Source organism: Tauraco erythrolophus, chromosome 2 (genome assembly GCF_009769465.1).
Source record: "Tauraco erythrolophus isolate bTauEry1 chromosome 2, bTauEry1.pri, whole genome shotgun sequence".
Lineage (NCBI taxonomy): Eukaryota > Metazoa > Chordata > Aves > Musophagiformes > Musophagidae > Tauraco > Tauraco erythrolophus.
In genome coordinates, this window is record NC_141466.1 from 75,256,915 (window position 1) to 75,284,750 (window position 27,836).

At 41.2% G+C, this 27,836-nt stretch overlaps 1 protein-coding gene across 1 annotated transcript in view; it reads right to left on the reverse strand.

The window, feature by feature from the left end:
• The window catches only part of MTHFD1L (methylenetetrahydrofolate dehydrogenase (NADP+ dependent) 1 like), a 156,109-nt gene that overhangs the window by 50,579 nt on the left and 77,694 nt on the right, over window positions 1-27,836 (reverse strand). The window contains exons 21-25 of the mRNA XM_086625171.1: window positions 19,266-19,405; window positions 17,542-17,583; window positions 16,355-16,455; window positions 15,767-15,944; window positions 418-525 (exon numbers count right to left, since the gene is read on the reverse strand). Coding sequence (XP_086481297.1) covers window positions 418-525; window positions 15,767-15,944; window positions 16,355-16,455; window positions 17,542-17,583; window positions 19,266-19,405 — 569 coding nt within the window. The remainder of the gene's footprint in view (window positions 1-417; window positions 526-15,766; window positions 15,945-16,354; window positions 16,456-17,541; window positions 17,584-19,265; window positions 19,406-27,836) is intronic.

Consider the following 27,836-nt stretch of genomic DNA (forward strand, 5'->3'; position numbering starts at 1 on the left):
AGGTCTTCTTGTGTTTGCAAACTCATTTTTTGCAGGTACAAATGAAAACTTATATGCTAAAATTGGGCACATTCACTAGCTGCTACTTTTGCAGATATGCAGTTGTCACATTTAAGGCAGTAATCCAAAATCACCACTCTGCATAAGGAGTACAGAGTTTCATCACCAATCTCAGAATGATTCCAAACACCATACATACCTTACGGGAGATAGCTTTCAAGGTTAAAACCCTTCTGTTCTGCCTAATCTAATCTAAACCAATCCATACCGACCTCCTCAGTCTAGCACCATAGGTAAGCTCACGCCTTTTAGCAAGGCTTGACTAAACACTCCCATCTGAGAACCTTTTACACCCTGAGGTTTCCTAAGACTCTCATCCAGCAGGTACCTGACTGCGTAATTCACTGGTGTTCTTACCTGCCGGGTGTAACGATCAACTTGTGACTGCGCAGCAGGAGACAGCTCTATATCCTGAGCTCCATACACCTTCTGAGCAATGATTCTTATTTTTTCAACAATAGGAAGCTGCAAAGACAAGGAAACAATACAAGGATGAACATTAACCAAGAGAAACTAGGATCTTGTTTGCTGAGTGAGAAATCTGAATCTCATTTAGATTAATCCTTGTTAAACAGGCTTGCTAAAGCGTAAAACCAAGTAAAGGGCACTGGTGATACATATGATATTCAGCTACAGGTACGTGAATCACAATCATGATTTCAGCTATTCCTCCACTTAGGAGCTACACAATTTAAGCATTACAAAGTTGACAACACAAGCCTGCGCTCTTGCCTGAAGTGGGGGAAGAAAATTACTGCCATGTAGTTTTAAGAGTTGAGAGCTAATGCACAATGCAGATACAAGGAAGCAAGCTCCACTGGGTGAACAGGGATCACCAGACAAATAAACTTAATTTCACAATAAAGATAACCCATACAATGAGTGGACAAGGCAAGGTAGCAGTCAGCCAGGGAAGCTTCCTCTCAGAAGCAAGGAACTGTAGCAGAAAATTCCCGACCCATCAGTACTCCTTTGATTGTAATTTTTCTTTTTTTTTTCTAATTCTTACCTCCTATCCTTCCTAACACAAGTATTTTGAATTTTAGCATTGATATTGTAAAGCACTTTGGAAAAAAAAGAACATGAAAGCATTCTAGGGTACACTTTGAAATCACAAGTCACTAAGTTCAACCCCAGTCTCCATGAGCATACACATCACATCATTCAGCTCAGACTGAATGTATGTTCTGCCTTTATGGCTTCTACTTGAAGGCAGATGCAGACCCTTACATTCAGGCTGGTAGAAATCCTTTCGCAGATTTTCAGTAGACAGTTTTTTGTGTTCAGATCAGGCATTTACTTTTTGTGCCATCGTTTCTGTTTATTTAGAGTAAACAATTCTTTCCTCTTTCTCTAGCCTTTTGTTTTGAATGACCTTGGAGACAGCAATTGTGACCCCTACAGTCTATTTTAAACAAGCCGATCTCTTCGACTTCTTTCAATAGGAACAGGACGATGGAGGATCATACCACCAGTTCAGCTACTTCAGTGCTGACCACAGATGGCCAGAGACGTGTGCAATACTCCAGGGAACACCCCACCAGTAATTTGTACCCTAGCATATTTAACAAACAACACATGTGGAAGAAGTGTTGAACAAAATCTAAAAAGATACCACTTGGGGAAGAAGACTCAAACAACACAAAAAGCATCAGAACACAAAATAGAGGTATTTCATTTTATTCCAACAAAGGCAAGAAATTGGTTCGTGAATAACAAAGTCTATCTGGTGCATTTATAGGACAGTTAATCACATTTTTGTGATGCTTGTCTAGAAGTAATGGCTTTTCTGCAAAGATACATCAGTTGGGAGGTTTATGTCAGACTGACCTTTTTTGTATTTAGGATTGAATTTTAGAAAAATTAAAGTTTAAAGTAATCTGCCTTTACATTAATATAAAACTCCAGGAAGAGAGACATCACAAGAAAAGCAGCTTGCCAGACTTTCAAGTAGCTTAAATGTAAGGCAGTTAAAAGTTACTGAGGCTCAAATAAAATAGCCCGTCAGATACAAAATTTCAAAGTGAGGTTTAAAGATGTTCCACAAGATGCTTTCTGGACATACTGACTATATGATTATTGCACCTTAATTCAGTGGAATGATGTCACGTTCCTGACTTCAGGCTTTTTACACGAATCCAAGCAGTGGAAAAAAAAAATAAATCTGAGGATTGGAGGTAACACACTGCAAATATCCCGGATATTATTCCTGGCAACATTAAGCTGAATGAAATACTTAGTGACATGGATAGCCATCATGAGATGAATCATAGAATCATAGAATGGTTAGGGTTGGAAGGGACCTTAAAGATCATCTAGTTCCAACGCCCCTGCCATGGGCAGGGAAACCCTCCACTACACCAGGTTGCCCAAAGCCTCATCCAACCTGGCCTTGAACACTTCCAGGGATGGGGCATCCACAACTTCTCTGGGCAACCCGTTCCAGTACCTCACCACCCTCAATGTAAAGAATTTCTTTCTTATATCTAACCTAAATCTGCCCTCTTTCAGTTTAAATCCATTGCCCCTTGTCCTATCACTACACGCCCTTGTAAAAAGTCCCTCTCCAGCTTTCCTGTAGGCCCCCTTTAAGTACTAGAAGGCTGCTATGAGATCACCCCGGAGCCTTCTCTTCTCCAGGCTGAACAGCCCCAACTCTCTCAGCCTGTCTTCATAGCAGAGGTGCTCCAGCCCTCGGATCATCTTCGTGGCCCTCCTCTGGACTCGTTCCAGTAGCTTCATGTCCTTGTGTTGGGGACTCCAGAGCTGAACGCAGTGCTCCAGGTGGAGTCTCAAAGAGCAGAGTAGAGGGACAGAATCACCTCCCTCGACCTGCTGGCCAGGCTTCTTTTGATGCAGCCCAGGACACAGTTGGCTTTCTGGGCTGCAGGTGTACATTGCTGGCTCATGTTGAGCTTTTCATCCACCAGCACTCCCAAGTCCTTTTTCTCAGGGCTGCTCTCAATCCATTCTCCGCCCAGCCTGTACCTGTGCATGGGATTGCCCCAACCCACATGCAGGACCTTGCACTTGGCCTTGTTGAACTTCATGAGGTTCTCACAGGCCCACCTCTCAAGCCTGTCAAGGTCCCTCTGGATGGCATCCCTTCCCTCCAGCGTGTCCACAACACCACACAACTTGGTGTCATCTGCAAACTTGCTGAGGGTGTACTCAATCCCACTGTCCATGTCTCCAACAAAGATGTTAAATAGCACTGGTCCCAGTACTGACCCTTGAGGAACACCACTCGCCACTGGCCTCCACGTGGACGTTGAACCGTTGACCACAACTCTTTGAGTGCGACCATCCAGCCAATTCCCTATCCACCGAGTGGTCCATCCATCAAAACCACGTCTTTCAGGTTGATTATTAAATACATTCATACCCACAGCAGTTTTGAACCAAGTGGAAGAAACGCAAAATATGTCTATTAACTTGTCTTTTGGGTGTTATTTGCTCGAAGTCAAGGACTAACAGCAACAGCAAAAGCAAAGGCAAAAGGAATTCCACTCCCCGTTGTCAGTAGGCCAATGTTAATACTAACAGCTTTCTGCTTAAACCTCCGTAAATTCATTGAGATGGAGACGTTCATTTAGATGCAACTTGCATTTGTGTCAAAATATTTCAAACTAATTCGATGGCAGCATAATTACTAGGCCCTCAGCCCCCTTCCAGCGACCACAGCAGTAGTTTCCAATGAAACCTAGCAGGGCTCTGGCTAACCTCAGAGCAGCCTGCTCTAATGACAGCGGTGGCATTCTGCTCCTCCTGAGATGTGCACAATATCTTGCATGACCGAGTCCGAGCTGGACAGCCAAACTGTATCCCTATGGATTTATGGTTTTGGTTTTGATTCGTTTTTTTGAACTAGAATTTCAGATACTTTTCAGGCCAGTACCAACATGCCAAATTTTGCAAATGCAACCTCAGCGGAATCACCAGTGAGGAAGCGGTTGCAGGTTTGAATGGCAAACAAAAGTGGTTTTCTTAGACCATCACACATTTCTGCAAGGCACGTGCATACAAACAGGAGAGGCAACGTGCACGGTGTCAGAGGAGAGTTTGTGCCTGTTTAATCTCACAACACAGGCAGATGAGTCCTGCCTGAGCCCAATTCCAATGGAAACCAGCAGGGAGGCACAGATGCTCTACACATATTAACAGCCCACGCATGTGCACACTCTGACACACTTCCTTCCTGAAGTTTCAGGAGGAGGGAAAGGAGTACACTACACCATGATAAGGATCCACCTGTTTCTTAGCATTTAGTGGGATTTTATAAGAGATTATCTATTTAGAATCACAGTGTAGCAGCTTTCAAGTTAAAAAGTTTCCTGTATTTCAGTTATCAAGTAATATTGCTGGGAAATTTTGTTTTAATTTAACTTAAAGAGTATTTTCCAGAGAAAAGCCATCTGGCATTTCACATGAGAAATACAAACTAATTTTGGTTGAAAATAACATCATGGTATTTATCAGAAAAGAAGATCTAGTAATTCAAGAGACATTTTACACATTTGCCATAGCAGAAACCTGGATGTTTACAAGACACTTGTAGGAAAAATCCTGAATTTTCTTATCTGGTCTTTAAGGGCAAGCTTAGCTTTAGGTTTTCAACACAACTGTTGATTATCTCACTATGGAAATAGTCCCACTGACGGGTACAGGGATCCACCATACATATATCGTATGGAAAAATGCTTAGCTGAATCCAAACAGGCTGAAAAACAGAGACGTATTGCACTAAGTACCTAAATCATTAAGGGATTTTTGCTCCAGCTTATATTTGACTCCTCTAAAAACCCTTGTGAGCTACCTATTTGTACCTTAAACACTTTGGTCAAATATCTGCCAGCAGAAACCACATACCCTAGGCACTTAGGAAAAAGAAGTCATTTCGTATCTCTCTCATTTTTTTGTCCAAGAATTTTCTACAATGGCCTAGGATATTCCTGAACCAGTTGCTCATTCTCACTCACAAAGTACAAAGCAGCACCCTCAGCTGAGCCAATGCAACTGTTTGAGACCCTCAATAAAACAGTGTTGATGAAAGGTCCTGTCCGCATAATATGTGTCGATGCACATTTGTGAACAGCAACTTGGTTCCACAGGACCTCTGCTATCTGGACAGCTATGGCGATAATTATATTTATAAAATGAGCAGACAATGAAAGCATCAAAAGCACAAAAGATTTAGGATCAGCAATAAAAGCTGCTCCTCTTCTGATTTCCGTTATGTAAGGTTGTGAATGTTTCACAAGTACGTTTAAGCAGAGAACCGGTGACAGATACACAACAGATAGTATGGATTTAGACAAAAATCGAATTTTATAAATATGCAACTATGTATTAGTACTAATGCTGAAGGATTATGGCAGCTTCCAAGAACTCATTCCAAATTCAGTTTTAGCTTCTTGAGAAAATGATAGCGTGAAACACTCAATGTAAATTTATACTGAACATGAGAAGGTGCGACAGGGCCACACAGTAGGAATATCTGCTGACAGTTAAGTAGCTTTGGTGTCTCTCTGAGGAACAACCAATCTCCCCAGCCTTGCCAGAGATTCAATGTGCATTTCACACATTCAGAGCTACCAAAGCCATATGCTTCTTCTGAGGCAAGCACAAACACACATGTTTTTTGACGCTGCCAAGCACCCACACCATAAACCAGATTATCTCCTTGGCTAAAGCACAAGTGCTACAGCAAAAGTCCACAAACTGCTTTCACAAAAACAGTATCTGTGTAGTTGCACATTTCATTACTTGATTGAGAATGATTAAATCAAGAAATCAACACTAATAAAGAGGAGAGACTGTCATTCCCGAGACTGAATTGATCATCCAAGATGAAATCACAGCAATGTTATCACTCAGCCATACTGCTACTTCCAGGCCATCCCCTTCACAAGATGTGATCTTAGCACAAATTAACGTTGTTTATTACACAATCTTCTTTCTTCCAATACTATAAACAGCAAGGTTTTTACCAAAACGTAATTTAATAGTATTTCATTTCTGCTAGACTTTCCTCACATTTCCTTCAGCTATAACAGCAGACCGCAGATTATCATTTTTCCACATCGGGCTTGATGAGGATTTCCATGGACAGCACACCAGCTTCAACAGACCCTCCTTCATCCTCCCCTTCCTCTGCTGCTCACACTCACCCATGTGCCCGTGCAACTGAGAGGGTTGCACCACTGTTTGTGCAGCTGCACATACCAGAGAAAGTGATCCAGGCTAAAACATAACCCAGGGGAAAAAAAAGCTATTATAACCCAGATCGGTTCACGCAGCCAGTTTACCATAAAGGCAAAGCCAGAATAAAGCAGCGAGACAAAGATGGCTTAAATGCTCTCTACAGAAAGAATTGCTCAAATGTTCAAAACTGTTCACTGAAACATACCAGCAGAAACAGTGAGTTAAGGCAAAGACACGTAGTTTGGGCTGGGATTCCCTGAAATCAGTCATAGAATCATAGAATGGTTAGGGTTGGAAGGGACCTCAAAGATCATCTAGTTCCAACGCCCCTGCCATGGGCAGGGAAACCCTCTACTACACCAGGTTGCCCAAAGCCTCATCCAACCTGGCCTTGAACACTTCCAGGGATGGGGCATCTACAGCTTCTCTGGGCAACCTGTTCCACTGCCTCACCACCCTCTGAGTGAAAAATTTCTTCCTTATATCCAATCTAAATCTACCCTCTTTCAGCTTAAATCCATTGCCCCTTGTCCTATCACTACACGTCCTTGTAAAAAGTCCCTGTCCAGCTTTCCTGTAGGCCCCCTTTAAGTACTGGAAGGCTGCTATGACCCCGGAGCCTTCTCTTCTCCAGGCTGAACAGCCCCAACTCTCTCAGCCTGTCTTCATAGCAGAGGTGCTCCAGCCCTCGGATCATCTTCATGGCCCTCCTCTGGACCCGCTCCAGCAGCTCCATGTCCTTCTTGTGTTGGGGACTCCAGAGCTGAACACAGTATTCCAGGTGGGGTCTCACGAGAGCTGAGTAGAGGGGCAGAATCACCTCCCTCGACCTGCTGGCCAGGCTTCTTTTGATACAGTCCAGGATATGGTTGGCTTTCTGGGCTGCCAGCGCACATCGCCGGCTCATGTTGAGCTTCTCATCCACCAGCACTCCCAAGTCCTTTTCCTCAGGGCTGCTCTCAATCCATTCTCCGCCCAGCCTGTACTTGTGCATGGGATTGCCCTGACCCATGTGCAGGACCTTGCACTTGGCCTTGTTGAACTTCATGAGGTTCTCACAGGCCCACCTCTGCAGCCTGTCAAGGTTCCTCTGGATGGCATCCCTTCCCTTCACCGTGTCCACACCACCACACAACTTGGTGTCATCTGCAAACTTGCTGAGGGTGCACTCGATCCCACTGTCCATGTTGCCAACAAAGTTGTTAAATAATACTGGTCCCAGTACTGACCCTTGAGGAACACCACTCGTCACTGGCCTCCACTTGGACATTGAACCGTTGACCACAACTCTGAGTTCGACCATCCAGCCAATTCCTTATCCACCAAGTGGTCCATCCATCAATTCCATGTCTCTCCAGTTTAAAGACACACACTACTATAGTATTTATTAAATCTACTACCAATAATCTTCTAAACTATGTTATAAGTTCTGGATCCCATCATATAAAAACTCATCCTTCCTCCTGAACCTTCCCCTCCATGCAATTCCTAATACTGTAAGCATTGCATGGTACACCGTATCTGTTTATGTCCTTTCCTTATACTTCTAAAGTGACAACAGCGCTGAGGTTACTTGTCAGAGGTCACTTCTTGTACTTGATCCGTGAAATGACACTGGCACACCTATGCACTCCCAAAATCATACATGCAGCTATTCTTTGCACTGCCCTCAAAAAATGCTTGAAGCTTACTCTGTTCTCATTTCAACTCTTGAAAAATATGCGTTCATCTAACACCAAAAGTCAGTATCACATGAAACAAGACATGCAGATTAACAGGAACCTGATTTGGGACTGTGCTCAGGATTCCCATCTTTGGCATCCTAATCTGGACACCTGACTTTAAGATCTTTGGCTACTGGAGGAAGGAGTTAATCTTTTTAACCTCCATAGCCAAACCCTGAGACTGCTGAAGACAACCCCTGATCCTTTCCTTTTTACATCCTTCTGCTTTTAAACATTGCCCCTACCTTTCTCATCAAAACAATGTCCAACAGAAAACGTCTCCAAAAAGCCAGAGCGAACAGCAGTTAGTTTTTTGTCAGTCTTCATTCACTAGGTTGCAGAAAAGCCACACTGCTATGAGAAGCACTGGTATTATCTAGCTTAAATTGAATATCTGAAGTGGATGCCTGTCAGTGCAGCACTGTCTGAAAGGATCTCTTCATAGTTATACAGCATAAATATTTAAAAGTACTTTATTCTCTGAGAAAACTTCAGATTCTGCTGAAAAACATGCGTTTAACCAGAGAATATATAAAAGCACTATTCACTTGTAACTTACACATTTAATACTTCAAGTTCTTTAAACATTCACTTTAGTCTCACTGCCTATTTTAATTATGAGATCACTAGTTTAATTATGAGATCAAGAACATCTGGGTTTATTGTTGCTAAGATGCTTGTATTTTAACAGAAATTCTTAAAATAGTTTAAAATTCAAAGCAGTGGCATTTTTCTTTTAAAATTTTAACTTATGTTTTTGCTGAAAGCAATAACAGAGAATCGTTGGTCGGCTAAATGAAACAGTATGCAGACATCACTCATTCTTCTTGGGAAGGTTGCCAAAGGAAAACATATGATGGGAGTATGGCTGAAGGTGCTGCGTGAGGTGACAAAGTGCAGTGCTAAAACAATAGCTGACTCTGCACATTCGGACTCCTAGCTTTTCCTCTGGATAAAATAAAACCACATTTATTAAAGTATCTGTATATTCTGGTTCCAGAAAATCTGTGGCTGACAAAAGGATTCCCAAGTCTTTAGCACTCTTCTGCTTTTGTTGGCACAGGAGAAGAGTTTGTTTTTTAATTTACAGAAGAGCATATTCAGTCAAGTTAAACAGTTTGTGAATCAACACCTAAGCCTGTGGCCTTAGAGATTTATTTTCCATTTCCCCAACTTTGAAACTCCAGCTGTGCCTAAGAAAATTGATTCATGCAAAGAATAGGAAAATAATGAAAACAAACGCAAAAGTGCAGTGCCGTCAAGAGCCTACACCCACGAAAAAGAGATGGAGTGGAAGAAAGATAGCTTCCAACCCTAGAACATCAAATTCAGTGAAAGCAGTGTCCAGATCCCACTGAAATCTCTTTGATGGGAGTGGGAGGAGAGGCCAGTACAGCCCTGCGGAATTCCTCTTTAGTGTGGCTTCATTCCTAGATGGCTTACTAGCAGTAGGGTAGGGGGAAATAGTTTAAAGACTAGCAAACCCTGGAGGGCAGCACAGCCTGCATTTCAAGATGAGAAATTATCTATATAATTTATTGGGAAACGTTTCAGTAAGGAGCAGACACGATTTTATTTATTCCTACTCCAGTAGTGCTTAAGCACCTTCCATTGGGTCCATACATGACTGTGCTGTATAAAGAACAACACAGAAGTTATTTGTCACCTAGGTAAAAAAACAGAGGTGTGTTGGGCTGATGTGACAGCAGATACACGATGGATGGCTTTCATGGTATTACTGGAGAAAACAGAAAACACCCCTGACTGACACCATCCCCTCACTTCTATTCAATCACACTAGGATTGAAAAGATGACCAGTTTACAAATGAAGAAAAGCACTCTAACTTAGGGCATTCCCCTGGAAGTTAGTGTCCTCAAACCCAGGCCCCATGAGCCCTTCTTGACTCTGCCTTCCTCTTTGAGCCACTCCCCTTTTCCTGGTACACACACCAGGGAGCCTTCTCTTCCACTGACTGGTCTCTTCCCTCCTTCATTACTCACAGCTCATTCTTGTTATTGGGGACCACGAGCAGCAGATGGAAGAGAAGATAACACACAGAGAACCACTGCTGGCAGAGTTTTCTCTTGTTCGATGCTACCCTTAGACATCGCTGAGTGACCGATCATCTCTGACAGCTGAAGCTAAGACTGGAAGAAATGAGCCGAGTGGCAGCCCACACTATACTGCCATGACATAACAGAGGCACGGGCAGTCGAAACTGTGGTCTCAGATGATCCAGATTTGCCCAAGTTATCATTATGCTCCCAGCAAGGGAAGAAAAACAGCAGTGCTGAGGCTACTAACAGCCTGAATGTCTCCCTGAGAAGTGCTGCTGCTCTACCTCATTCCCAGTGGATGGCCCCAAGCTGAGAAAGCTCTCCTTTGTTCAGCAGGCTGGCCAGGCAATTCGCTGCACTCTGCCAAAATATTTGTGTAATCAGCTTCCACAGTACAACCTGGAAGTATTTTCATTTGTCATGATATTACCTAAAGGCAGAGCTCTGTCGAAAATAGGTGTCATCTGACAAACTTGGAAGACTGGAACAACCCCTCTCCTCCCTCCCTTTTGTGACCGCTACACTCTTCAATTTAGTTTTCCAATGCAGCATAAATCAGTGATTTGAGACTCTTCCATTATATCTGTCAGGTTACCATGTCAGTCCTTTAAAGGGACTCACTGACTGGTCAGATATGCTGATCCTGCCTCATGCCATATGCCTGTCCTCCTCTCTTTTATCTCCTGGAGTGAGATAAAAGAGCACACTGTGCTCCAGCTGCCTTGCAGGAAGGGGCAATTTACCTCTTGAAAAACTAGTGTCTGCCTTCATTCAGGCACTGTAAGTCAAGGGAGAGTGCACTACAGGAGAAGAGAGGAGACCAGGATAGTGAAAGAAGGCAGGTTTCTCACCAGGCATGCATTAGTGGGGAATACAGCTTCCCTCCTGCCAAGAACAGGCACTGAAGCCAGAGAAATTTGGGAATGGGATGCGCATGTTTCTATCCTCTCCTATACTCCCTCTACTTATCTAAACTTAGTTTTAATGGGTCAGTCAACTTTATTTTGAGTAATAGCTTTCTGCTGCAACTTAAAGACCCATACTTCAGGAAAAGTGAACCCAGAAAGGAAGTCAACAGTGATAAGAGAGTTGACATTTTGATATTTTCCATATGTAGCAAGAATATATATTAAAAAAAACCCCACATATTATTTCATAGAGAGTTCAGGAGGCCTTTAAAACAAACCCATCTCCAAACACTAAAGAGAAATACTTGGCAAGAAACCAATTCAACAGTAAAATAAGAGGTTAGTGTGCAGGAGGGGCAAAAATCCATATTAAAACCACACACTACTATAGTATTTATTAAAACTACTGCCAATAATCTTCTAAACTATGTTATAAATTCTGGATCCCATCATATAAAAACTCATCCTTCCTCCTGAACCTTCCCCTCCATGCAATTCCTAATACTGTAAGCATTGCATGGTACACCGTATCTGTTTATGTCCTTTCCTTATACTTCTAAAGTGACAACAGCGCTGAGGTTACTTGTCAGAGGTCACTTCTTGTACTTAATTCGTGAAATGACACTGGCACACCTATGCACTCCCAAAATCATACATGCAGCTATTCTTTGCACTGCCCTCAAAATATGCTTGAAGCTTACTCTGTTCTCATTTCAACTCTTGAAAAATATGCGTTCATCTAACACCAAATGTCAAACAAACCCTTGCTGGAATCAAGAAGTATTTAAAAAAAAAAAAAAGTACAAGCATCAGCTACCAGAATAAAAACAAAAGGTTTTTTGCTTAGAGAAATAAATAGAGTGGGACTACAGAACACTGTCATGCTGGGACACCTGAGGAAGTTCAAACACAATGAGATACTTCAAGGAATTTAGCTACATTAGCACAGTCTTGTAATTGGCGTAGCTTGCTATGATAATCAGCAGGACCACTTAGCTGAGCCCAAGTCCTGAAACTGTGTTGCGTCCACTGTCTAAAATCACTCATTCAGCACATGCTTAGGTATCACTGGACAAGATGGTATAAATATATAAACATACCTCAAGATTCACAAAAAAAATTGCCGATCCTCAACTTTTTACCAGTATTTGACAGATCTAGAAAAGACTTTCTTGTTCCTCTCATATTATACACATTTGTAAACACTTTTCAGGGAAGTCTTTGTTTCCAGGTACACATTTGGAAATTACATAAAGCACTGCAGAGATGCATGTCATTTGGAAAAAACCCAAAGAGAGCCCAGCTGACCTGGACTACCCTATAATTAGATGCCTGACTGTATACAAATAATAGAGTTTGCTGCAAACTTTGGTCTAACTAGTAAAAAAGGATCTAAACCAGTTTCAGCCATAGGGGTTTTGTTCTTAAATTCCCAGACTAATGCTTTCTAACAAAACATCAAAATGTTGAATGAATCTATTATGGCTACAGTGGTCTGTGCTTCTGGAAGTTGTTCTACTTATAGCTGATTTTGGAATTAAATTCTGATGAAGTTTTACAGATTGAAAAAAATAAGATGCGTAGACATCAAAGGGATGGAGACATGGAGTAAAGTGAAGATTAGACTAATACCAAAAAGACAGAGATATGAATGAAGCGGTAGTAGTTTTATGCAGAATATTTTCCCCCTCCCATGTTGCAATGGGGAAAGAAAAGAAAAAAATAAACACTACCGCAGGAAATCCCATCAAACACGAGGCAACCAGGACTTCAAAGTATTCAACTAACTGGACAAATCCAGCAGTTACTGGAAAGACAAGGGATGGAACTACATCCTTTCACTTACATTCCCTGTAGGCGCAATGACAGAGGCAAATCATCTGTCTAAATCCCATCTTACTATCTCTTCTCTTTCTTGATTTTCTGTCATAGCTACCCTCTTGAGCTGTAGAACTCAGTCCTCAAAACTGCTACATCAAAAAATCCTATTACGACCTTAATTAGTATCTAGGCAGGCTCATTTGGAAGAGGTGGCTTTTCTTCATGTCCCTCTAGGCCCAGTGACCAAATGACCTACCACACCGTACAAGTGACAGCACTGCTGTTTCAGTCTTCCACTTCCAACTGCTTCAGTCCCCATCCCTTGCACAGTAAGAATGAAACGGAAGCCTGAACTTTACACTTTACTGTTTTTGTTGGCCTGAATTTACTTTTCTACAGTATTTAAAAATCTTTATATGTTTTTATAAAATCCCTTCAACATATTTTTGAGGCTTATAATACTTGTGTTAAGTTACAGGATATTAAGTTGATTCATTCCCTTTGTGCTTAAGATCATGCTGCTTATGTGACACAGCCCAAAAGATGTGCCTGCAAAAGACATTAAAGTAGAAAACAATCTCATTTTCGTCCTTCATAGAGGCAGAGTCCAGCCCTAACAATCCTTTCTCCTCATTCATACCACAAGATTGTAAGCTACATAGAGTATAGTAACATACGAGCTTGAATATGGGACTTGTCAAACACTAATGTGCTATCTCTGTAACACAAGTGTCCTATGGGGAAAACTATTACACGTATTTCTGAAAGATTTTTTTTTCCCATTAGGCAAAACCCATAAAATTATATCCTTGGTTTCCAGAGCATCTCATTAGAAAAAAACTCAGAAAGCCAGATACAGTGTCCATCGCTTGGCTGTAAAAATGTTCCGTGGGCAAAACGCCCTGAATAGAAGCTGCAGCACATATTCCCAAGGTATTTCCATCTATTCTGTGAAGGCAGTGGTTAATACTAATAGGAGTTGGCTAGATTGCTGACATATGGGAAAACAGAGGGGGAGGTGGAAAGAAGAAATAAAATGGGTGCAACAGGTACGAGGTACATATCAGGGAGGAGAAAGTGAAAGACAACAGTAGGGCATATCTGCCTCAGGTTGAACTTTTTTTCTGGCGAGAAGATTCAAACCAGGAACTTTAAGACATTTAAAAGAATGAAGCTGAGGTTCTGCTGTTAAAAACAGCACTCAAACATTTTCTAAAGAAATTAAGTAGCATTGGGATACAGGATCTGAAATTTGACAAGGGCTTCCTCGGTGCCAGAGAAGTCTATTTTGCTGCCCAAACTTTAACCCATCCGCATTTGGATAGTCAGGAAGGTCCCAAGGAATCATTTGTATAACCTTCTCGGCAGTATGTCCCTCCTAAATGTTCTGCCTGCACGGTGCTACTCTGGCATAGTGCTTTTGGGGGCCCAAGCAGCCCTTCCTTGCAAGCTGCTCCCCTTGAGAGCTCGTGATGTTGCAATGTTACCTTGCAGACGCTGCAAGAACAAAGTCTCCAAGACATGGAAAAAGAGTCACCATCTCTGGCAGACAAAGGATTGAAACTTGGACCACACTATCCTTTGTTAGGCTATCTGACTAACAGCTAAGCAAATTAAACACAAAGCTCAAGCAAGGATCAGAGGAACAACGATAGGCAGAGGAACCTAGTAATGCAATCAGTGGAAAAATCTAATCAGTGAAAATTAGAGCACCCTGAATTGGCTGTATCCTAAGACCATCTAAGGGGAAGGATGAGACCATTGTCCTTGGTGTGAAACACACAGAGGTGAGTCATGAGGAAACTCTTTAAACAGAAAACTTTGCAAACAAAAGGGGGCAATTGCCTACAGCAGCACAGGACTCATTATGGGATGTAGGAAGAAGAGCATTTTGGTACCGTGTAAAACTTATGACTTACGGATTTTTGAAGTGGATTGTGGGAATGTTTAAAAATAGTTAGGATATGTTTAGAGGAAAAACCAAAGATGGGGAAAGGGAGTAATCAAGGAGTAATCAAGTGAAGAGGAGTAAGTGTGGGAAAAAAAGGAGGGAAGAAGGGGTCAGTTGAGTGTAAAGGTGTTTGGTCAGTAGCTGTCTGATTGAGCTCTGTGCTTGAGCACAACAGTCCTCATTAAATCTGATTGCTGACTATCCTCTGTGTGGGTGTACTCTCTGCTCTAGATGTACATGTATGAACACTAGAGAGCAGGAGGAGAGGTCTGTGCATCAGCAGACAGAGTGAGCTGTGAACCTCAGGGGCTCATAGCCCCTGATGCCAACAACTGGAGCAGGACAGGGACATTGGGGTCTGCTCCTGGAGAGACGGACGATCTAAAGTCAACAGCAGCAGTGACCCATATATCATGTGTGTCATATCGCACTACCAGACTCCAATCCTGATCAGCAGAAGAGGAACAGGACTGGGCTGCCTGGGCTCTCCATATTCATCTGAGGGCTGTGGGTGTGTAAGTGGGTGCTGATAAAGGCAGTGCTTTCTCTGTGCACCGACCTGTCTGCCTGGGCAGCCATGCAGCGTGAGTGTGCACACGCTACCTCTAACATTCTTCTCATACAGAGTGGGTGCTTCAGGGAGCCACAACTTAGAGCGATACCCATGACTGAGACAGTAACTAGACTTCATGTTAGCTGATTGTCAGAATAAATATCATGACTGTGAGGTCTTTGTGAAGAAGTCTCCCACAAGAATTTGTGAATGTTCCACCCACAGATATACTTCTGTGTGAAACAAGAAAGTATCAGAAACATCATTCAATGCACTAAATAACAAGCATTACCAGCAAGTATACTGCTCCTCTGATTAGACAAGCCACAGACTGTTTGGTCTCTCCAGCTTTTGTGATTCCAAGCCAAGTCAAGCCCCTTTCCAAGTACGTTAGATAGCTTTGTTGCAATGTTGTTCTTGTTTTAAATCCAACACTAATGCAGTAGGCATTCATTAAAAAAATATAAAAATTTCAAAAAATCTTACCTCCAAGCTGTAGAGATATTTGAAACTGTTTTTCTGATTGGCTGCCTTTTCCACAGCTTGAGCTAATTCTACTGCTCCTCTGCCACCAGCTGACCAGTGATTGCAGGGTACAGCATCGAATGCACCAGATTGCTTCGCAATCTTACACACCAGATCAACCTCAGCAGGAGAGTCAGTTCTGCCAACCAAACAGTTCCATTTCATTATTTTGTTTAATTAGTTCTCCTTTATAACTTTATATATTTAGCCTTATTCCACCATCAGCAGTTGTAAAGCAAGTCTATATATAAATTGTGCCATATACATAATGCATTTATACACAGCATATGGATTTACATGTTTCAAGAACACTTTTTGTAATTGTTATAGCTGATTAATACGGAAGATTAATATTTCCAAACAGTATATACTATTTTTGGGGGTTTAAAACCTTAAGAACAAGCCAAGGATTTAAAGGTCTTCATATTCATGATGAAATAAGGAAGTTCTTTAATAGCTTTTCTTCATGCCAAAACTGATTAATTTAAAAACTAAGTGTGAAATTTGACCATGGATTTACTCACAAGAGTAACGAAAAAATAGACTTACTTGAAGACATTTAGAGCAACCACTACAGGAACTCCAAAGAGCTGAGTAATTTGAATCTGTTTCTGTAGATTACAACAGCCATCAGCTACCAGCTGGAGGTTCTGTGCAATTAAATAAAAATTAATGGAAACGGTAAGATACATCAAGTCTTCTCCAGTCAAAGAATTTTCCATAAATGAAGCTGAACATAAACAGTGCTGATCATGACAGCTGCAGGCAAGTAAAGTGCTTCCAGACAAAATATTTTGGCACTTATCTTATTAATTCTTATTTCAATTAATAAGCAACATACATATTTAAGCAACCAAGCAGTGTCTAAAATTTGTACATGAATGCATTGCTCTTTTCTGGGACACAAGAAAACAGCGCAGCTGATAGCTGGTAGCCTGTAACGATTGTGAAAGGGCTGTTAGTCTCTTGTTCTCTAAATTTTTAAGTGAACTACAGTAAGCAAACTACAGTAGCGGGGTGGGGTTTGACATACAGATGTGTTAGATGCACAGTCTAATCTATACATACATATATATCTCAGATAAAAGCACATTACTGCATTTCCTTATTTACTCTTCTACCTCACACTTTGTAAGCCTTGACTTAACTGCAACAACACACATATCCTTAGCCTGATAAAACCAGAAGACCAGAATTTGTCTACGGCAGAGACAAAGAAAACAAACCTGTAAAATCCACTCTTGTTTGAAGAGTGACATCCAACACCAGACGTGAAGCACAAACAGATTAAACCTGAACAGGTTAAGCTATCATTAATTTCAGGGAGTGTCTTTGACCCCTGCATCACTCTGCTCTTGTGCTGCCATAAATGCCTGTATGATGGACTGGAATGAAGAGCTGATCAGTCTGAAAAGTTAGTGGTCCTAGAAAAACTACTGAAAAAAAGTTATTTTTCAGCTAGCTCATAACCTCAGTATAATCGACCATGCAGTCACACACACAGTAACAAAGAGGGATAACACCAAGTGGCTGGGAGAAGATGAGATGGCTTTACTCGTTGGCTAAGGCTATTAAAGGTGTTCACTGAATGTCAGCATTAGAGCATGCTATTGTCAAGCCTGAGGCTGCACACTACTCAGCCAGAGGAATGAGAAGTTCTAATTCTCCATTATACTACACGATTTTGTCCCTTTAAACAAAAACTTCTCCTAAAGTTTTATAATAGTTCCTCTTACCTCTTCTGTGTATTCTTTCTTCAAGGGGGCACCAGCAGTTACCTGGAATAATAAACAAAATCATCACAGATTGACACTTGTCATAATCCTAAATGGTCAGAAGCACACTTTTGCTTATTTTCTATACTGCCAGTCAGCACATACATTGCACACAACATCATAGCTTGACTGCAGCTGCCGTTTTATTCCAAATTACACTGGTAAATGGAGAACAGCAACACCTCCTATTGTATTTGGGTAGCAAGACTCAGTAACTAGATGTAAAAGATTTATTAGAGAGGAGATAATTGGATCCCATTCTACATGCTTAACAATGCACCAGCAGTGCAAACATGACAGACAGCAAGCTCCAACAGCTGGCTGAAGGAATAACAGTAACATAGATGACTAGCAGAGGAACATCATTTTTGGGTGTCCTGTGATTACTGACAGTGGCAAGGAACTGCATGCAAGTAATTTACTTTGCTGGAAAGCACAAAGGTGTACAAAGAGTATCACCAGGATACTATATTGAGTCTTCAAGGATCACATAATTGATCCCAGGCAATGGACTTAGTCTCTTTTGTCTCAAGCATCGATCTTGGTCCATTTTATAGTTAATCTCCCAGTAAAAGTATCTGGTACTCTGCATGTCTACATGTACATCTACTCTACATGATGCATTATGTGAACAAACGAAAGCTTTATTCTTCTAAAGACACAGATCACACAGATACAGAGATAGTTATTAAGACATATTTAAGTCCTATTTTTGCTAGATTGAATGATAACACACGTGACAATATACCTGCCTTGATATGCATGGAGAAGTATCATTAAAAAGAAAGAAAACTTGCGTTAGAAGTGGACTAAAATGATAGAAAGTTATATAATTATGTCAACTTGAAAGACTGAAAAAGAACAGCTCAGCTTTAGCTCTGAGAGATGATTAGCTGTAAGGGAGACCATGCATTCCAAAATTTTGTGGCTGTGGAAACAGCTCTGGTATTTTCACCCAGTGAGACTGTTTCCCTGGCAGCATCACTCACTCACATGCTGCTGGGCAGATTTTGTCGGAGTTAAGTGCCTGTCTGCTTGGCTAGCAGAGTCCGATCTGACTGTATGACTGAGGAGTACTTCTACAATCAGTAATCTGTACAAGTCTCTTTGTGGCTTAAAAACTAAAAAATGATACGAGTGACTTTTGGTACACTGAGAAAACACTTGCACAATTTTATCAGTTGCCTTAGCATCCCTGAGATAATTAACCTAAGCAGATTAAATGAACAGAAGGGGTTCCCATTATTGCAGTGAAAGAAATTTCAAAACCTTCACTAACAGTGTTCCTTGCTTCTGCTCACATACTGCAACTCAAACTCTTCTCATTCCTTCTCAGCTGCCAACTTTCCCAGCCTGCAACTACTTCAGTGCACTAACAAATGCTATTTCAAAAGGCAGGGAAAAGAATATATAGACATATTGTAGCTTTTCTTTCATGCAAACAAACTTCCTTCCCTCAGCAAGATTTAGTACTTCTTCAGAGCTCTTTCATTCCTCTTCTTTCATTTGTATCTTTCCATTCCTGCATATACCTTTGGAGGCAACATCTGTATATTGAGGTAACTCAGGAGGGATATCTGAATACCGTCCCATAAGCTATCCCCAATATTTCTTAAACCAAGATATTTTATTTATTTCAAATATTAGCAACAAGTTTATTTTCCAAGAAAGGTGCAAAAACTTACATTTGGCCCACCTCCATGCATCTTCAAAGCCCTCACTGTAGCAACAAGTACAACCACACTGGGAACCAAGCCAGAGGCTCTGCATTTGATGTTGAAGAATTTCTCCATCCCAATGTCAGCACCAAAGCCAGCTTCAGTTACTGTTAAACATTAAAAAAACAAAACAAAACCACACATAAACCATGCTTTTGGTTAAACACTGGGGGGATACGTCTACTTCAGCATATAGTGCACTTAATTTTACACCAGTACTCAGTCTTGAATGAACTTTCAAATAGAGGTCTATTTACATAACTGAGTCTGATTAAAAAACTATTCCCAGCTCAGAAATAAATTCTCTTATTCTTGATATGTACAATATGTCATCAAAAATAGTCACATGGGGAAAAAACCCACAAGCAATCCAGATCGGTTGGAATCAAAGTCTTTGAAAAACTTCTAGTCCTCTAAAATAGCTATTTTTGTATAATTATACTTATTTAAAATGTTTAAAATTCTTACAGATCTAAGACTTCCCTACATTATTCCTCCTCCCTTGATTTCACTGAAGATGTGCTTTCATCATAATTAATGGACCTAAATTCTCCTAGGTTTGCAGAACTTCTAATCATCTCTTGCCTTTGTGGAGCAGATGTTTAATTATAAACACAAACCAGAATTTACAGTCATGTCTCCGTGTCGATGATACTCTTAAACAGTGAATTTAAACTGTCTTAAACGCGACTTTGCACCAAACAAGTCAGACGTTAATTTAATGTGACTGAGGGCAAAAATATGTGCAAAATTAAGATATGCCTGGCAAAATATTTTTAGCAGAACTACAAATAAAAGAGAAGATAATCTCTATTAAATGATGTCAGTCTTTTCAGAGCTAATTTGCTCTGATTTGTCAAATATCAATTATTTCAATTGCCTCTTTTAAAATTCAAATAATTTTTTATTAGACAAGCACAAGCACATAGCAATTCAAAAATTCAAGGGCTTAAATTTCCTGTTGGTTGAACATTTGCTGATATAACTATTTCCCACCAGAATACAATGAAGAGTTGGGATTAATGAGTGTCTCAGGAAGATGCGAAAGGACAAAGCCAGGATGAGAGAACAGCTTGCTCCAGAGGCTCCTGGACCTGACTCCAAGCACGGCTGGCTAGGTGTCCCTGTAACCTCAATCAGCTTGCAAAAATGAGTAAATTCCCTTTTCTTTCTCTCCCTCTTGCCAGCAGTTTTAACCCTTATGCTTAGAAGGAGGCTACAAACGGCTGATCGAACATTTTGGAGCTGGAATCCTTCAGCAGGGTCAAGGAGGAGGAGGTACAGATCAGCTCTGCTGCTGTGGGAGACTATCTGTTGGCAGCCAATGCGCTTTAGGAAGTCCCAGCCTTTGTGAGTTTGTCCTCATCTCACCAGTCTTTTTCCACCCCTTCGTTTTGCACAGGCTGAAACAATTGCCTGTGTGGCTCTGCTCAGGGTGAGGAAATGGGGGCTGGGGCTGGGGGAGGAAGCAAGAGCTAGCAAACTAGGGGGTGGGCATGCAGGGGGGAGCAGGGACCTCTTGAAATAGCAAGATGTCAAGTGTCATGATTAACATTCTCCCAAATCATTTTAATAAGTATATCATCTTCTTCTGAATAGCCCTGAGAAAACAGCCATAACAAACATGGAAACAAAAAAAATCCAAAATCCATCCCCCTCCCCACTCCCCCCAAAAAAAGAGGTTTACACAAACACAATAATTCACAGGAACAAAGCTTATGCCAGGATAAGTTATATTGAAAGCAGAGCCAGGGATCACATGTCTACTTTCCAGTAACCTCCATTCTTCTTCTCTAGTCTCTTATGTGGCACAGTGTGATTAATGAGAACTCTGAGTCAGGAATATATAACCACGATCAATCTTTAATATAAACAATAGATAAACTACCAAGTACTTGAGAGGGTGGGAAAATAATTTGTCTCTTACGGAGATTGCCAGCGCATACACACAGCAGTCTCCTAACGTTTCCAAACAAAGTTTCCAGGGAGTTAATTCTTTTCATGCCAAGTCTTTTCAAGGGTCAGTTTTCCCTAGAGAAAGTGGGATTGCAAGTCTACCTTTCAGTGAGAGAAGCAGATTTCAGCCTCCCAGCAAGCACAGCAACAGCATATATAGCACTTCAGGGCTTTGGGGAGGTGCTCGACACCCTTCAGGCAGTCTAAGCAGCCAGGGCGAACGCCCAGGAAAGCTGTGCATGGGCACTTATTTGGGCAGCTGTGCATATTCCTCTATTCTTTGTAATGTTTTCCTTTGATATGGAGGGAAAAAATGCACATTTGCCTAAACAACCCAATATTGACACTTGAAAAGTTAAAAGAATGTCAAGAGTGAGTGCTACAACATGAAGAAAGGGATTTCTTCATTTGAAGCAGAGGAAAGGGAGAGGAACGTTCAGTGCTTTCTCCAGAGTGCGGAAGGAAACAGGATGTAGTAGAAAAGCTGGCTGGATGAAAGTTACTAACTCCGGTTTATTTCCTCCGAGGAAAAGTGACAGAGTGAGATGCCAAGCTATTATATTTTAAAATCTTTGTGCTGAAACACTTAATACTATTACTTTCAGATTGTTTCCTGCTTTCAAATGAAAGCGTCAATGAAAAACAAATACAGATTTAAATAGGAAGTTTCAAGCTAGTCTACATTTAGAGATAATGAGATAAAACAGTTAATCACTTTAAATGTAACAACAGAAATTTAAAGTAATGCATGGGTTCACTTATTTCGCTTATCATTTCTGATACATGCTTTGTCAACAGAAGGCAATCACAGATCACAGGTGAACTGAGGAAGATTTTGGGAACAACCATCTATCCAAGCAGATGTGGTCTGCTGCATCTCACCTGAAGGAAAGCTTATGAGGCAACTCCTCCTACCTGCCTACCCAGAGTCTTTGCCCCGATTCACCTTCTCTCCCGGAAAGCCTCTTCATCCTGTCCCCTGCCAAGTGGCCATTTCCCGGCCCCGTGAACTCCTGCTACCTGGGCTGCTGCCTTGCAAGCAGGCAGGGGGTTTGTAATAGATGTGATGATGCCAGCATGATGTTAACTGCTTGCTTTGATTTCCTCCCCACAAACATGGCAGTTCTAATGAAAGTAAAGAGGTAAACTATTTGCCTTCAGCGAGCTCATAGAAAACATATAGGTAGGTATTTGCACTTCCAGCCTGAGAACACAGGCAACATACGTCAACCCAGATGAGGGATTTTACAGTCCTAGGCATTGCTTTGCATTCCGAATCCTCTTCTTGCACTGCCAAGTGATCCAGACAGGTACTAAAAGATTATTTTCTGGGTGTAATTTTCATTGAGTACAGCTCTTGGGACTGTCTCACTGCATCGTCTAATATAAAGTGCAAAACCTAATTCTACAAATACTGTGCTTTTGATTTTATGCTTCAATTTTACAGCCCAAGTATAACAAGGAACATTAGAACAAAGATTAAAAATTAAAATTTCATGCACCAGCAGTGCACTACCATTAATTTACTTGTAATAGTGGGCTATAGGTCAAATCTAGCAATTAATATACAGACATATATCAGAAGCAAACTGCATCAAAACGCTCCAATAAGTTGAAATAATTTCTTCTCATAAAAGATCCATGTGAGGGTGACCAAAAGCTAGGCTTATTCTAACAGACCGGGGTAACTGGAGAATTTTGTTTCAGAACAACAGTAGGCAAAACACAACAAACAACTACTATAGGTTTTTCTACAGGTCATTTACATAACATCTATTTCACTTGGTTCAGCTACCAAAATAACCAATAAACCGTAGTTTTTATTCAGAGCGAGAACCCAAAATACCCAAATTACGTACAAAAGGGGAAGGAAAAGCTCATTAACATGGAATTAGGCAATAGCAAGGATGAGAAGTCTGTCGAGCTGTGTAAAGTCAGAACAATTGATACTCTTCACTGAAGTCTCTAATTCCACTTCAGGGTTCAAGCAAACGAACAAATCACTCTGATGGTTTTGTTTCTTGTTTATAATTACCATAACCTCTTCATGGAATTACTGCCTTGCCAAGCACATCTGGGAATATTTTATCACCTACGCATGACAATAGCTTAAATAGTCAGTGTCCGGGTTTAAGCAGCTAATCAGATTTCATCGTCATGCTTAATACAAAATGTAATTTTTCTCCAGCTAAAACCACATCTATCATGCTATAGCGGCATAAAGTGGTTCCACATTAGCCTCACATTTACATACTGCTTAAAAGCCTTGCAGAAAGTGATGTTTAGACATTTTTTTTCAGGACACTTCAGCCACAATTGAACTTCATGTAAACTGAGGGCAATTTCTAGTGAAAGTAGCTTCTCCCCAGTCAGCCCTTTCTATCAACAAATCAATGTCAAAAATGAAACATTTGTACTATAAAGGGCCAAGTCAGATGCGCACATGAGGGAAGCTTTAGGACACAAATTGTGAGCCTGGATTCCTGAACAATGTAAAAGGAAATGGAAACTCTGAGCTGCAAGCTGCCATTTACTCCCAACATGTAAACATATCTGTTCTGGTGCAGCTGTCTGCTGGTAAACTCAGGAAAGGAAGAGTTCAAAGTCACAGAAGCACATCAACTGTGAACCTGGAGCTGGAGGCAAGCTAGCTGTAAAGTATGGATACGTTCTTGTTTAAGTGAAAAATACCAAGGTACACAACTGCCAAGATAAACTAGGATGATCAGTGATTTATCTAACAGGATATCATATTTTTGTTAGTATAGCTAGGGATGAATAAACCAGATGTTTGTCCGTTCTGACTCTGGCAATCTATCTGATGTGAACTTCCATTATTATGACTGATTTTGGAATGTAACAGATACTTTTTTTCTTTTTCTTTCTTCCCCCCTCCCTCATCTGTGAATAGAGGGAGTTTTCCTGTTCATTTTTCTTCTGATGCATTCTCAGATGGCATGCAACACAGGCAGTCACTGCTACCACCGCCAGACACAAAGTCCAGCAAAAAACTACACATGCTTATATTATGGCTGAACATTTTTCATGGCACGAAGAAAATAGTTTGCATTGGTTATCGAAGTTTTTACCTCCTCATTGGAGGTAACAGGTACTTTTCACCCTTTGCTAAAGAAAGATGTCAGGGCAGCATGTGTCCTGCAGAGCTATGGGGACCGGAGGTTTCTGACTGTTGACCACCAGTTCACACTTTTGACTGAGCCAGCCTATACAGCAGTCCTGGCTTCTTAAGCCAAAAGGATCACACTTTTAACAGCTATTAATAGTTTTTTTTCCCCCAAGAAATCCTGAGCAAACTAAACTTTATTCTCAGAAATTCTTTGCTCACGAGCTAGCAAGGCTCACTAACAGGGCTTTAAACTAGACTTGAAGAAGGAGGGGGATAATATCAAGCTTGCCTGTGACAAGCTGAGAGCACCTGAAGTGCAGCAGAAAGAAATTCCAGCCACTCTGGCCAGGAAGACAGTTTCCTCCCGGGCTCAACTTAAACACCTCTATGCAAGTGTATGGAGCATGAGGAATAAAGAAGAGTTAGTCATGTATCCACGCCTGCAGTGTTATGATCTTACTGGCATCACGGAGGCATGGTGGGATGAATCCTAAGACTGGAGTGTTGGAATGGGAGGATACAGGCTCTTTAGCAAGAACAGGCAGGGGAGATGAGGAGGAGGTGTCACCCTCTATGTCAAAGACCAGCTGGAGCGCATGAAGCACTGCCTGGGGATGGATGAAGAGCCAACCGAGAGCTTATGGGTCAGGATTATAGGGAGGGAAGGGACAGGTAACATTATAGCGGAGGTCTGCTACAGGCCACCTGACCAGGAAGACCAAGTGGATGAGTTCCTCTACAGATAGATAGGAGTAACCTCACGTTCAAGAATGCCGGAGAGGGACTTTTTACAAGAGTGTGTAGTGATAGGACAAGGAGCAATGGATTTAAACTGAAAGAGAGTAGATTTAGATTAGATTTAAAGAACTTATTCACTCTGAGGGTGGTGAGGCACTGGAACAGGTTGCCTAGAAAAGTTGTGGATGCCCCATCCCTGGTAATGTTCAAGACCAGGCTGAATGAGGCTTAGAGCAACCTGATCTAGTATAAGGTGTCCCTGCCCATGGCAAGGGGTTTGGAACTAGATGATCTTTAAGATCCCTTCCAACCCAAACCATTCTGTGATTCTATGAAAGCAGATTATAAGAAGATTACTATTTACCTGAGACTCTGTGTGGAAGTCTCTCCAAACGTAGGCAGAGAGCTGACCACCTGCAGGGGCACCCATAGAGAAAAATGCTATAAACGCCTGGTTTCTGGTTCCACTGGTGTACCCTCCGAGCCCTAATACTCAAGCTCTAGCACTTGAGACCTCTTCCTAATATAAATTTATTTGGAGGAAAAAAAAAAAATCTCCTGGAAATTTTAATCTTCTCCATACAAACAAACCACGCCAGCTGAAAACAAAGATTTACATTCAAGAACCCTGCCATCATACCCCATGACAGTAGCTGTTCAATTCATGCCGCCTTCCTCCAAAGGAGACTTGTCTACAGTGGACAAATCTCAGGTCTCAGCTGACTGCACTGTCTTCTGGCAGCCAAGGCTGCATGAGGAGCTCAGCTCCCAGGAACACACTTCATCCAAGCACCGATTCCCTTGGGGCTATGTAACAAGCTGTTTCAAACTTTTGCTCAGAAACATTTCTTTTTCCATAACTGATGAATTTTACCATTAAAATGCAGAGCAGCTTTATATGAGAAACTAAAGGTTACAGTGTAATATCTCACAGTTATTCACTTTAAATACCAATTGCTGTTAACTTTCCAAGAGCATTCCAGACATTAAACAAATGAAGAGGCACAATGCCTCATACAGATTATTCCCAGACTATATAAGTAAAAAAATGGCAAAAAGTTCACTTTATTTACTACAAGGCAGACAGCTGAAGATAACTCTTAAATCTTGACTGGCTTACAATTTAAGGATATGATTCCTTTTTGTGGGTTTTACAGGCCTACTTATATATATGTATGCTGCATATGTTGGATTTGAAACTCAAGGCAGGAATCAAACTAAAAACTCTAGGAGCTGACAGGAGTGGCACTGTGTGACAGAAAGCATGCTCGGCACATCTCCACAGCTTTGCTTGCTTCCCCCTCTTGAAAATATACAGAAATGGCAACTGCAGTGATTCCTACCTACAAAGCACCAATTTAGGGCATGGTTTTTACACTGTAGCAGAATCAAATGAGCACCCTGCCTTGCAGAATTCCTGTTCCCTCCTAATTCTTTCACCTTTCTCCCCTCCTCCCTCCCTCCCTGCTGCCCAGACTTTCCATATGCATTGGCACTCATCTAATTGGAAGGTAAACTGTTGGAATTTGCTATCCAGAAAACAAACAGAAAAACACAGAACAAAAAAAAAGATATTTTTTTCCACTGGGTTAGATTTGAATCAGCCTAAGTGAGACCAGACAAGTGTCTGAACATGTTCAAACAAGCAGCAAAAGCAGACAAGCAGAATCAGGGGAAGGAAGAGAGACGCATTTCAACAGTAGCAAACTGTTAATTCATCTCTAGCCACCTTGTCAAACCATACTCTGATATTTCGAATGTAAAATTCAACATCATCTTGCAGCTCACTATTTAGATTTACTACTAGAGATTAAAAGCCTGAAGACGTCTTACACACCACGAACAATTAATTCTAATAGAAACAAAGTGAGCTGTACGTGGCTTCACAGGCTACGTGTTTCTTGGAATCCATCTGCTAAGCCTGCTGGGTTTTACAGCCACGTTCTCTTAACTCCTGCATCCTATAGTCATGTAAAGACCCATAACTCATGCACTAAGTGTTGGCCCCTGACATGAACTGTAATGCATAGCTGAATACACTAACCAAATATATATATTTTCCCTTTCTAACCTCCTCTGTTACAATATTAACTACAGAAATTCAAACAAAAGAACTGTAAATTGTAGGTTGCATCCTTTTACCATTCATAGCACGTTTCCTTTGAGGTAACAGAGTATCATTTGGTCATAAGACAGATGACCACGTTTTTAAAATGGAGCACAATTAATGGCACAGGAATAAGGCAATTACGTTATCTCATACTTAAGAGACCATCATGGCCTTTGGCAAAGAATTATTAGCCTTCTGGTAATTACAAAATTAAAACCTCACCACTTTCTTATTTGGAATTGCATGGAAAGAATAATTAACAGCAGCACTGACGGATCTTTACTTAAAGCTGTTCTACAATTCCCCAGCTGCAAGGAGTATATTAACTTATGGTACCCCCAGTATTACCCCAAGTGCTTAAAATAAATTTCATCACACCTAAAGCATGTTTCTCTCTGGGTATCTCGCTACCAGACTTGCATTTACTTTCAGTTTTAAAAGATCCGGTTGGCTGAAGCTCCTGTGACAAATACACCTTCCATCAAACTGAAGCTGTTCTCTGTTGAGCTCTCAGGTTTTAGCTCCTCCTACTCCCCTTGGAAGAGCTACAGAAAATGGACTTTGAACATGCTTTGAGAAGTCATGTTATGAGCACCTGGAAAACACT